This window comes from Mesoplodon bidens, assembly GCF_964165515.1.
Source record: "Mesoplodon bidens genome assembly, chromosome: 1".
Lineage (NCBI taxonomy): Eukaryota > Metazoa > Chordata > Mammalia > Artiodactyla > Ziphiidae > Mesoplodon > Mesoplodon bidens.
Window position 1 is genome coordinate 59275416 of NC_138176.1, and position 13520 is coordinate 59288935.

The window sequence follows — 13520 nt, forward strand, 5'->3', positions numbered from 1 at the left end:
TATCAGTGAGAATTCCACAAAAAGTCAGTTCGTTTTACATGCAAGCGATAAACTGCCTCCTTGCTTTCATTTACCTTGGCTTTTCCTTCTTGAACTTTATTCATTCTCTCCCTTAATGTATATTTTAATCTAACAAATTTCCATCAATGGTTCAGTATGATTACCCCCATCTTCTCCTGTTTGGCCTCAGTATATTCATATATTCACACATGTTCACGGGATCAAAATTTTAAAAAATCTAAAACATTAGAAATCCAAAATTTAAGGTGATGTGCAAATTAATGTTCTTTCATTATTTCCTCATAATAAAAATATATATCTTAAAGAGTCATGGATGATAAAAATAAGCAAAACAGGTAAATTTCTTTCTGGGACTCTATATAAAAAATGGTAACTCTATATTAAAAAAGCCCCAGACCAGACATTTATAATGGGTAAACCTTTGATTTACTTGACAAGAGATTATGGCTTAACAAATTCAGTCTTTCCAGCGCTCTAGCCAATTTAGCCTTAAATTTTTCATTAATTAATTTCTCTAAAGGCTGCATAAATTATGAGCATTTAAAAATTAATATATATTAAAAGAATGTCTGCTTGACTTTATATTTAATATAAAATATTAAAATTATTTTGAAAAAAATTCACATTTTCTTGTATTGTGCTAATTTTACTTCTTTTCTTTAGCAAACAAACTCTGTCCATTAGATACTCTTTGAGACCTATCTATTAAGGTCCTCAAAAGAGTTCCCAACATTTTAGATTTTGATTTTAATTCCATGAACCATGAGATGTTTATCACACTTTGGTGTGTTTCATGATAGTGGGTCTTGCAAAAGTCACCTGTTAGATATGTTGCTAACCTGACAAAATATAGGAGTTGACTGTGTTTTCTTGAGCTTCCTGCTTCTAAAAACAATGATACTAGTTTAGAACTAAAAAAGCAAATGAATAGTTATTGTATTTGTGGGTAAAGTGTTTTCAATGCCTAGCACAGAGCTTGACACATAGCAGGAACTTTCTCTCTCTTCCTCTCTCTCTCTCAATATATATGGAGCACTCAATACATCCTCAGTATATTAAACATATATTAGTTATTCTATAGCTAATAAGTATTTAAGTTCTTTTACTTAATAATAAAGTACGGGATTTAATTCATTCAAAACATTCAGCAAATTTTTCATTAAATGTTTGGTATAATTCATATTCTTAGTTAGGTGCACTGACTTAACAAATTCTTTGACTTGTTCTGCTCTGTTCAACTAAATAACACGTGTGGTAGTCTCCTCACATATAAAGTTTAGTGACATTGACTATGGTTTTGACGTCAGACCACTATCATGAAATCATAGTTGTATCCCAATTATTCTCATTCTGAAATAGCATTAGTGAGCTCCCTATATTAAAAATGGCTCTGGAACACAATTTTAAAAGTGGCCTTATAACGACAATGTGTACGACAAGCACTTTGATTTTATTTTCCTTTAGAATAAGCTAGATTGTTATCAACAGAAACAAAGGTGATCTCTCAAGTGGTTAGAGAACAGTATATACTCTCAGAGCAATTTACCTCAATCAACTCATTCTTACATAATTCTTTAAAAATAATTAATAACTTAGCAGCACATGACACACTGAGAAATTCGATTCATTTACTTGCAATTAAAACCAAAATCATATAGAAAATATTGGAAAAATAAGCCATTCTAGTTGAAACAATCAACTTTTTTCAGAATAACATTCTGCTCTTCAAACTCAATTTATAAAGCAATGGGATCTTTTTTTTCAGGAGGATCTCATGATTTCTGGATAACTTTTAACACATGGACTGAAAATTCAAAACCTCTTCACATTTAATTCAGTTTCAGATTTCTGAACAAACTGAGTCAGGGGAGAATTATAGCATAGAAATATATTTTATTGGGGGTAGAAATCTGTAAGTATACTGAAAAAGTTAGAAAGGTGAATCTTTGGGGAAATTTTTCAGAAATGTATAGGTGGCTTAAGCAGCTTTAGTAACTCTAGTTTTCATTAAAATTATTTTTCATTATAATTAACAATGTCATTAAAATTATTTTACAGTGTCAAAAGTCTGTAGAGATTACTCAGTTACCTCTAACCAATTTTGTCAGCCATGTCTGTCCAGCAAGGAAAGACAGAAAATGCCAATTATAATTCAAATCTGTGTCGTGCTTTACAAAGTCAGTAGTGAAGACTTTAAAATGGACCTGGTGGGCGGCTTATTAAATTTAGACAGTAACCTTACAGAGATGGTAAGTTATCTAGTTAAAATGACATTTTAAAATGAGAAAATGTCTTTCCATTGCACAGCAACTAAAACATACCAACATATCAGCTATTAAGGTATATAGCAATTCTGGGAATTCTCACAAATCCTGTGTATGACACTATTTTATCATAAGGAGAAACACTCAAAAGACAATATGTGTGAACATTTGAGTGTCCTTCCTAAATCAGACAATTTTACCTAAGCATAAAGATATGCTATGCAAGGTTTTGCACACACACATTTCAACTCTTCTCTGTATTCGCTGTGAGTTATTTAAGGGCTCTCTTATGGGAAACCATTTTGACACAAGGTTTCAAGTTAACAGATAAGCATCCACAGTAGCACTCCCCAGACACAAAGCTCCCGTTAAAAGAGTAAGAAATAAGCGGTACTTACAGCACCTCCAGGTCCCGGAGAGCCCTAAATGCCCCATCTTCAATACAGCTGATCTGGTTGTAATCCAGTTGCCTGTTAAATAGATTAGAAGAATATATGTAAGAGATTGGACACTAGCAGGGTTAGGTGAAAAGAAGTCTCCTGAAGGGTCTCTGAAGCCTTGGCTGCACTAACTGAAATGCTCTCACAAATACACTCATCTGCTTAAGAATGTCACAAGCCATTCTGGCGTCGGTGCCGCCACTGAAACCTCTTTTTGTTCTGAACTGTGTGTGCAAATAGCAGCCCTTGGAAAGCTCCAGTAAATAATAACTGCACCTTATATTAAATGCCATAGGAATGCAATTTCATTACATCAAGAAAAGCTATCCATTAAGAGCTTTCAGCGTCATCTTGCTGAAACAATTTCATTAAGGTAAAGGACTGTAAATCACTTAATGTCACATGCACCCCCTCAGTGACCTAACAGAATCCATTTATCAGAGACGCCCAGTTGCATGTTAATTTCACTATCCTTGGCAAGAAAGAGCTAGAATACTTTTAGGTTTTCTTATTTTAAAAGCAGTTTTCTTTCAAGAACTCCAAATCAGGAAAGAGAAATGATGTCCCATCTATCTCCTTGCTATTCCCAACTAGGCATACACTTTACAAAACTACCAGTTGTTTTATATTAAGCTTCACTATATGCATAACTTGCATTGTTATCATTAAATGTGAATTCTCGGTACTGTAAATATTAGAGTTTTTAGTTAAGGAACTTCCCAAATCACACCACTCTCCAGAAAACAAGTTTTTTTTTAAGTATTAAGAAATTTGTAAAAATTTGCTTTTCTCAAAGATGCTAATTTCGGCCCAAAACACTATGAAACACATATAGCAGCAAGATTTTGTTAAAACACCACACATCTCTACAGTCAAACATTTAAAAGCTGTATCAGCTCATTCTAAATAATACAGAATTCAAATAAATGAATGTTCTCCAGAAGTTTAAGTACTCATTTGCTAAAATTCAAAGATTGAAAAAAAAAATGGTTGCTCCAAACTTGTTTGCTTTTTCCTGCCACTTGTCTGGGGAATTAAAATTTCCTTCTTCATACCAAGAAATTTAATTGGTTGAAATGGACAACTAAGTACTAAACCCCACAGCACTCTCCTTTTTGTTTAACAAATAAGCAGTTTTTATTTAAATCTAGTAGCTTGATGCTTAGCGATATTATTATTCCTGTAAAGAAAAAGTATTTTAATGCTTCACTTGAGATAGAAACAAAATGTTTAATGAAATAGTCAGGTGAGCTGTCAGCTCTGCATGCATTGGGAAGGGAGGTACACATACAGGGTAAGACTATGATCCTAATACAAATGAATCTTGTCCTTGTTTCAAGTGCAGAATTCACCAAAAGGGCTAATTCAAATCTGAGGTCTGTTTTTAAGGGAAATGTTGCAATAGCTGTTTCTCTCACAAGACGACTGAATAAAGGTGCAGTGATTTAAACCAGTGACTTTCAGAGGGACCTTTTCAAAGTCCTTACTTTAGAAATTATTTACATAGAGAATGTCTCATGAAATATACATCTCATTTTTAAGAAGGTCTCTGGGGGACATAATCATATAGGAGGCTACATTGATGCCGTGCAAATGGTGTGATCTAAGATGTGCAATATAAAAAACGTGAGCCCTCGAGAAGATACAATTTTATTGCTTGTATAAACTAAGGCTTTCCCCAAACAACAGCTACCACTCATGCTACTGTAACAGCTGAAAGCATTTCTGCTTATTAGGAAGTACGCAGAGGTATAATTTTATTTTCTAAGAAGACTTTTTAAAGACTCATGATGTAATATGGTTGCTGCAGTTCCAAGAAAACACTTAACATTCTTGAGCACTTTGGATTTTTACAGATTAAATTCATTTAACAATTAAGTTAATAGCCATTTTTTTAATTTTAAAGTGCTAAATATATATCTCCACTACTATTCTCTAACCTCTTGAACAATTTATCAAAGCCATTTAAATTAGCACAATGGCATGAAGTGTTACCCTTGACACACTACAAAAGAGAAATTGTTTCCAGACAAATTGGCAAAATCTTTTAATGCTATCAAATTTGCCTAATGCAGTCTCCAGGTTAATCTGTAAAAGGGTGAGCTGTATGTTTGCCCATATCTTATTATCCTTAGCTGTCAATGTATAAATCAGTGCTGACACAGCTTCTTTTAAATCATGCATACTATACACAAAGGGGAAGCCCTAATTTGCCAGAAAGCACTCAAGCAAATCTTGTCCTACAAGTACTGAAAGACAGATTACTTTCTGTATGTCACTAGAAGTTGAGACGCTGCTGGAAACTTTTCTAATTTTACCCCTCTTTAATGTTGCTCATGGTTATATGCTTCTTCTGATTCTTAACAGAAATCTAAGCCCTTATTGGCATTAAACCATTAAGAATATTCATCTCTCATAGGACCAAAGTCGTCCCTAAAAGTTTCCTGAATGCCATTATAGCTCAGTTCCAATATCTTCTGAGAAGGAAGGTATTTTGTGAAAACATTACTCGTTTGAAAGGACAATGAAAATCAAAGTAAATAATGTTTTCATCAGTGGGTAGATTTTTGTAGTATTTAAAGGTATGTTTATGGAAAGTGTTGTACCCGCATGACTGCTCATGAGAAAATCTCTCTGCACAAACCTCTATTTGTCTGCATATGGTTCAAGATAAACAGTGTCAAAACTATGCAAAAGTGTAATTTATTTCAGAGTTTCTGGACTAATTTTCTTCACCTTGTTTCCTCTCATGCTACTCACTTCCTTCTCTACCACCTCTCAAATCCTGGGCACTTCTGCTTTCTGTAAACAGGAAAGGATCTGTTCAGCCAAGAGTTTAGTAACATGTTTAGATGTGATTATAAATTGTGCCATAAAATTGTTCCGAATTAAGGAATTAGTAAGAGGAAATTTTTTTTCACTTCTCCAAAAAGTGATGTTACAGCTATTTACTCAAACATAAGGTAAATTTGTTGATCTTTAGATGATAAGAGCACTAGGTGCATCAGAGACGGCTTGAGGAGCCTTTCCTGACAAAGGAGCTACTTCCCAGGGGAAAGCAAGCTGGTGCTTTTCTTATTTTCCCAGGAGAAGAACGGTATGGATAGTACCACACTGGTGGTTGCTTTCAGACTTTTAGCCTACATGTTCTTGCCCAGACTGCTGTGTCTTCTCCTCATTTCCTACCCTCAGCCCTCCTCTCTTGTTTCTGCTCAAATTCCGACCCATCCTCTCTGATCCGCCACTGTCCTAGTCTGTAAGAGTGTGACTTGAAGCAACTGCTTTATTTTTAATTTCATGAAAATAATGTTGTTAAAAAATATATGATCTTTAAGATTTCTCTCAGCATTAACTTTCTATGATTCTCTTTTCAGTGGTAAGTGCTCCTCTTCTGATGCTCTGGAATAACTCTAGACTGCCTTTTTAATTTTTTCCTAGCACTGGTAAATTTAGAGAATGCAGTATTTTTTTTTTTTTGGGGGGGTACGCGGGCCTCTCACTGTTGTGGCCTCTCCCGTTGCGGAGCACAGGCTCCAGACACGCAGGCTCAGCGGCCATGGCTCACAGGGCCTAGCAGCTCCACAGCATGTGGGATCTTCCCGGACCGGGGCACGAACCCGTGTCCCCTGCAACGGCAGGCGGACTCTCAACCACTGCGCCACCAGGGAAACCCAATGCAGTATGTTTTTATTAAGAGAGATCACTCTCTCTGTGCCTCACTCACATAAAATTTCTAAAGCTGATCTGATTGTCTTTAAGACTAAAAATAGCCTAGTTTCAGATTTTGATTAATTTTCAGTATGAGAGAAAATATATAACGTTGCTAAGTATAAATTTTAAAAAAGAGGTATATTAAATGACAAAAACGGTTGGACATTTGCTTACTTTGCATCCTGAAATATAACTGGAGACACTGCACTCTGTTACTTTTTTTTTTTTAACATCTTTATTGGAGTATAATTGCTTTGCCATGTTGTGTTAGTTTCTGCTGTATAACAAAGTGAATCAGCTATATGTATACATATATCCCCATATCCCCTCACCATTCTGTTACTTGTAAGTAAGTCTTTTTCAGGATTTCCTGTTGTCATTTTAAAAAATCTAGATAGCATACTGTTTGAGTTATATACAAAACATACCTTCCTGCATTAACTTTAGTTGGTTTTGTCCTTACTCATAGAAAATTCATATTTCAGTGCAGTGTCCAAGTAATAAAATCTTATTACTAATTTTCTTTTTGTAAAAATTAGAACACCATAAAATATACTTAACTCTGAAACAATAGTGAACATACAAATTCTTTAATAATTTCTAAGCCAGGCAGAGTTTCTCAGTGTCTCAACAAAATTATTATGACTATGCTCCACTTTTCCAGGGTTTTTTAGGTATGAGAAAGAAGTTTCGTTCATATTTATCTCACCACTGTAAGATGACAAACTCCAAGAATCTAGTTGACTTAAAACACATCAAAGTGACTACAGTCAATATGAGGGAAAAACAACATTTCACTATTTTAAAAGCAACCTGATAAAACATAAATAAAATGGGAGAAAAAGAAAAAAAATCCTGGTAAGGATATGGGCAGGATCTGTTCTATTTCTTCCCTGTGTGTATAAAATTCAGGTGAATATGAGTGCCTAAATATACAAATCTTATGCTAATAATGATTGTTTAAGAAACAGTTCAAGATTTAAATTATAATACATAGAGGGAATAAAAAAATTTAAATTAATCCATATAAATGAACATCCTAGAGAGAAGTATCAGCAAACATTATTTACCTCGGCATAAAAGCACATCTGTGTTAGCCTGGACATTAATGAAGAAAATAACCAAGGAAAGGACTCTTCTTAGGAACCCAAAATAATTTATGTTATTTGAGAATTTAACCTTTTTGCAATGTTTCAAGTAACATTTTGTTTTTCTCATAGGAATAAAGAATCTCAGTTTTTATTGGAATAAGCTGTGGTATAAAGTTATATCCATGTGATAATTTATTAGAAGGAAGCTAAAGGTAGTTCTAACAGAGATGGTAATAGACACTGGAGGAAAGACAACTAAGTTGACCTTCATGTTCTGGTAAATCTAAGTAGACTAATCAAGGGAGGTAGAAATTGAAACTGACAATGATAATTGCTAGCATTTATTGAATGCATAGCAAATGGCAGGGTCTGTAGATATACCTGTCTCATTATTTCTCACAATTACTTGAAAAGGTAGGTATTATCATTACTCTGATTTTATAGATAAGAAAATAAGGCTCACAGAAGTTCAATAAATTATGCAAAATAGGTAGTAAATATTTAGTGAAACCTTGATTCAAATTTAAATCTATGTATTGCTGAAGCCCTCACTAGATACACAGGTGGCTAGGAAAAGAATTCAGGAGCTATTCATTCTGCGAATGGAGGTTTCAGCTGAATTTCTAATGGCCAAGTTTCAAGGAAGAAGCCAGTAGACGAAGAATGTTACAGAATTTCAGAAAAGGAAGAGATTACCCTAGGCAAAAATAATCATGTGAGGAAGAGAAAAAAAAATCCCCTGATCCCTAAAAGATGGATAGAATCCAGTAAGACAGAAATAAAAGTGAGCATTCCCTATGGAGGAGACTGGTTCAAAGAACACTTGTGAGCAGAGGTTCTACAATGTTCACAGTAAATGTCTGCAGGAGAGGGGACATTCTGATGTGAGCGAAGAACCTGTGTGCAGATTCGGGGGGGTAGAGGGCTGGGAGCCTGCATGGGTGTCAGAATGTTGGGACTAGTCAGAATATCTAAAGAGACTAGATGGCATGCATTTGATAAAAGTCGCTGCTCTCTCAGGGAAAAGCCTATATTCCTACAGACCCTGCAGAGCTACTGTAGACAATACTCTGCTAAATCCCCAAGGCTTTGCCATAATGCCTATAGCAAAATGTTTTTGTTTTTAATAAGCTGCATGATTTTGAACCAGGTAGTGATGGGATGGAAAACAATGCTTTATGAAAACAAATCTGGCTGCAATGTTACAACTATCTAATGAGAATATAAACTGGAGATCAAAACTCAATTAGCAGGTTATTGTAATTGCTCAGAGGTAGAAAAGAGTGGCTGTGCAGGGTTGGGGAAGTAAGAAACCTAAAGATCTGTTCTGTCTCAAGGACAACACACAGCCACAGAAAGATCATGACAATTATTATTTTATACTGATACATATGTGAATTAGATTCCCAACTATTCAATCAAAATGTCTTGTGTTCTTTTTCTTTTTAGTTTTTTTGTTTTGGAAAATGTTGATGAAGATATGTTATTTAGACTCATTTTTACATGAGAGAAAGCTACCAGTAATAAAGAGTGCTAAGGCACCCAGGAGAGACAGCAAAATGCGATGTTGGAGAGGTTATTGGTAGCAAACTTGACCATAGTTGTTGTGGATTATCACAATTCAGTGTGGTTTTTTAGACTGAGTTCAAACCAGGCAAATGCTAGGACCATGGACAGTTCCCATGGTACTGACTGTGGCAACTGCTGAGTTCCTAATACGTTTTACATCTAAGAACCCAGACAACTCCTGGTTGCTGGTTGTCCCCTATGTCCACAGGCAGCATTCTGGATGTTAAGAGAGGCCCTGGTCCTTATACCATAAAACTCAACTTCATTTGCTATTTATCTAAATGAAGAGCCATTGTTACAGGTTTGTTCAGAAGGTTCTACCTCCCACTAAAGACCTGTATGTGGTATTTAATCTAATGCTAAAGATAGCAAGCCCCTTGAGTGAGAAACCAACCTCCCCTTCAAAGTCTTTTCAGCCTCAGGCTTACTGAAAACACTTTTGGGAGGAGCTAGGGGCACTAAAAGTTACAATTTCAATTTGATATAAACGGATTTTATTTTTATGATAATTATGTAAAAAGTATGTAATTAAGTATGACAAGAAATGTAGTAAACTAAACATGAAAAGTAGCTGATTACTGTAGACATTTTATAAATATGACTTAATTTATAGGACAAAGTTAAAGTAAGTCTTGCATTTGAATGGTTAAATATATAATACACTCTTCTGATTGTTACATCTTTATTCTATATTACGTGAGCAATCTTGTTCCCTTATCATCATGAAGAATGCAGATGATAGAGGAAAAGAAACCAGTAGATTGATATTTTAAAATAGAGAAGTGTGAAAAAATAGCAAAGTATATGTCTTTTTGTGTACCTAGTATAGAACTGTGAATTTTCCTCCTATGTGTTTTAGTTGATCCATTAATAAAATAAATTGAAGATGACAGAGTTCCAGAAAAAAATTAAATTTCTAAATAACATAAATAGCTGTGTAGCAACATACAGATTAACCTTCTCTTTCCTATTTGCCAAATCTTATCACCAAGAATCAGTGCATCCCAGATTGGATTATCTGTTTCCTAAAAAACTCATGGCCATGCATTCTTGTTTCCCAAATGATACCATGACTTACTCAAAGAGAACAAAGCTAAATCATCTTATAACTTAAATCATCTTATAAACCTTGTCTGTAAACTAATGTGTGTTATAAAAGAATGAATATAAATATTTTCCTTAACCTATTTTTTAACAACAGGTAGTTTTATTAGAAAAGGAGGGTAAGATTCATAACAGATGATAATTTAATAGAATTGGTATAATGCAAGCAAATAGAAAAGGAATGTATTTATTAATGAACAGTAAATAGTAAAGTTTGGAACATAGAGTACATTTTGAGGATATACTGCAACATGAAAGAAGAATAAAAACCAGGTATGATGTACTTTAAAAAGTCTACCTAAAATAATGTTTGTTGGAATTTAGTTATTTTAAGTATTCAGGTTCAACTCATTAAAGAAACTAATGTAAGGTATGTTAGAGTTTGCTTTTGCAGTGTGAGTAACTATTGGCAATCCATTTGATTTTTAAGTTCATATATTTGCACTTCTTTGCTTAAATCCTAAGATAACATGACTAGAAATGATTTCTCATAAAAACAAGAGACTCTTGGAAAATTTTTATATTCATAAAATACCTACTTAGAGAATAATCTTGCAAGTCTCAGCAATAAGGCAAGATTTATTATAATTTGAATATTCTCTTAAATTATTCAATTAAATAGAAATGCCTCATACATACTTGTAAACAAAACTGGCACAATGTAACATGTCTTTGTTCAGAAATTGATCAGGAGGCAGCCAAGGCTTTATTAGTCAGTGTTAAATATATTAAATATATATACAAAGTTTATCAAGGAAAATCATATAAACATTGATTGTCATTTTGGTGAGGCATCATTTGGTAATGATATGGTATCAGTACTTGAATTCATACTTGGAGAGTTCAAACACAGAGATGTAAATCCTACATAAAAGTGCTGCCAGTGACTTTTATAAACACTATTATTTAGTTGATATTTTAATACGATTTTGTTATTCTCAGATCTCACTGTCTAAAATGCCAGAAAAAAGAAACTGGTTTAAGTAGCAGGTGGAGAAAATTGGGTAACAAAATAAAATATAAAGTGTTTTAATCCAGTTTGGAAATTAATAGAGGTAAGGCAAAAAGTTATGGGAAGTTCCCCCTGGAGATGTTTAACAGCAAGATAAATGTCCAGCTGTCTAGAATAGTTTTTACTGTGGCTTGCCTGGAGGAAGAGGAATAAGATCTGCTAATTTGCAAAATTTCCACAGCATCAATTTCATATTGTCAGGATGCTGCCTTGAGCATATTTAGCCAATCCACAAGATTAAAGCAAGTGCTTCCAGTGAAAATCTTCTGATAACTGGAATTTGTTCTGAATAAGGCCTGAATATGTGGTAAATCCAATAAACTCGGTACAGTGCATTAGACTAGTCTTTTAGACAGTGCTATACAAAATATCGGCTTGATGCAACTAAAGCACATATTCCTTCTGTGCAGTCTTACTTCTTCTCTTTTACTCCCTGAATGACTCGAAATACTAGCCATTATGGCACCATGCAGGGTTGTCCAAACTGTAAACGTACACACTGGAATAATAAATAAGACAAAGCACTCTGCCTCTCCTTCCCACACTGAATGTTAATAATATGAATAATGTTAATAATTATGGACTTTTATTGAGTCATTACTTGATGACATACAGTTACCATTTTAACAATAATACAAATTAAAATTTACTCTCAGTTCTAACGTATTTTACCAAATATCCTTCTTAATTTCTAATGATAAAACTAAACTTCATACAAAGTCCCATGAAATTGAAATTTTTTTTGAATAATGTAGTTTGAACTACTTTTTAATTATAGCAAAATGCTTTTTAAATGTGAAATTTTAGAAAACTGTAACTATAATCTTATTTAATTAAATAAACCTGTAAATGCATTGTGGTGTTTCAATGTTCTCATGGTCTTTCACACTGTTACATGGAAGGCATTGAGCGTAGCAGGAATAAATTGTTCTTTTGATCATCACATCATCATTTAGCACTCACATAGTTTCTTAAGCCCCCTTTCCTCCATAAGAACAGAAACCTCCAAAGTTAAAATCATTTGGATGCCACTCTACTTGGCTTCCTCCATATGCAGATTGCTACGCTTTTTACCACTGCTGCTATTCCGAATTAGTATTGGTTCGCCTTGAAAAAAAGGTAATATTCCTTACATCATACACACACACACAACATACACACAATACACACACACACACATTCCACTGCACTTTAATTTTAATCCTCCAAACCAATCGAAACTCAGAAATCAGGCCTTGCATAGGTCTTAATAAATTCTTACTTTCTCAGTCTGCTTTTACTGGCCACTACTCACCACTATGAACCAACCTCCCTGAAGATTCCTTTATATTTTCTTTCAGTAGCTCTTTTCTAAAGTATTCCCTGATAACTTCAAGCAATATCAATACTTTTATCTCTTTCTTTCCTCAGTGCCTGTTGCATTTAATTTGTTTATAAATCAGGGTCTTGTGTATATTCATTTAGTACTTTCTGATAGATTTTTTTCCCCATTATTGCAGCTCCACGTCTAATTGACCCATGATAGACATGGGTCTATCTGATCGATTACTAATATTGCAAATTAGTTTATGTTCTCCTTTCCTCTCTCCTTAGTATAAATTTTTCAGTGCTAACTTCTAGCAGTTGATTAGTGAATACTTGCTGAATGAATACTGTACTATATTTTGTAGCATATTACTGTTTTAAGGTTTTTCACATATGGTTTTTCTCTAATAACCACAGCAAATGTAAGAAATTATTATACTGATTTCATAAAAGTAAAAATTAAGGCTCAATGAAGTTTACTGATTTGTCACATTTACAAAACAAAAAAATGGCAAGAGATTCTGAGACAGTCCTAAACTCATCTCACAGTATACATAATAACTGCCTTTAAAATGGTAGAGAGGGGGGATGATGCCGTGGGGAGAAATATTTCAAAAATCCTGCTAAATGAATATTGCTTTCTTCAAACTACAAGGGCTAGCATTTTACTTTTCTTATCTCTAAACTTTTAAAATCACGTTTTTAAAGAATAAATGAAGAGGAATTAAGGAAGAATCCCACCATGACTGGTATCTCACTCCCAAATGCATCCTTACATATGGGAGAAGGATTACTTAATAGACTTGGATTCCCTAAATATCTTTGCTAAGATTAAAAGCCACCTGTTTTAACGCTTTAGAGAAAATACTATTGTAAGATTGCAAGTGGCATTCTCAAAGGGTGGTCAACTTTGGCCATTACTGTCCTTTTACAGAGACATATAGGCAACTAGGGTAGGTGTTACATAGGTATCTTTATGTTGTTTTGATCAGACATAATATAC

At 34.0% G+C, this 13520-nt stretch overlaps 1 protein-coding gene across 2 annotated transcripts in view; it reads right to left on the bottom strand.

The window, feature by feature from the left end:
* SLIT2 (slit guidance ligand 2) overlaps nt 1-13520 on the bottom strand; it is a 378953-nt gene that overhangs the window by 129169 nt on the left and 236264 nt on the right. For both annotated transcript variants that reach the window (XM_081253775.1, XM_081253774.1), the window contains exon 6: nt 2684-2755. In XM_081253775.1, coding sequence (XP_081109901.1) covers nt 2684-2755 — 72 coding nt within the window. The remainder of the gene's footprint in view (nt 1-2683; nt 2756-13520) is intronic.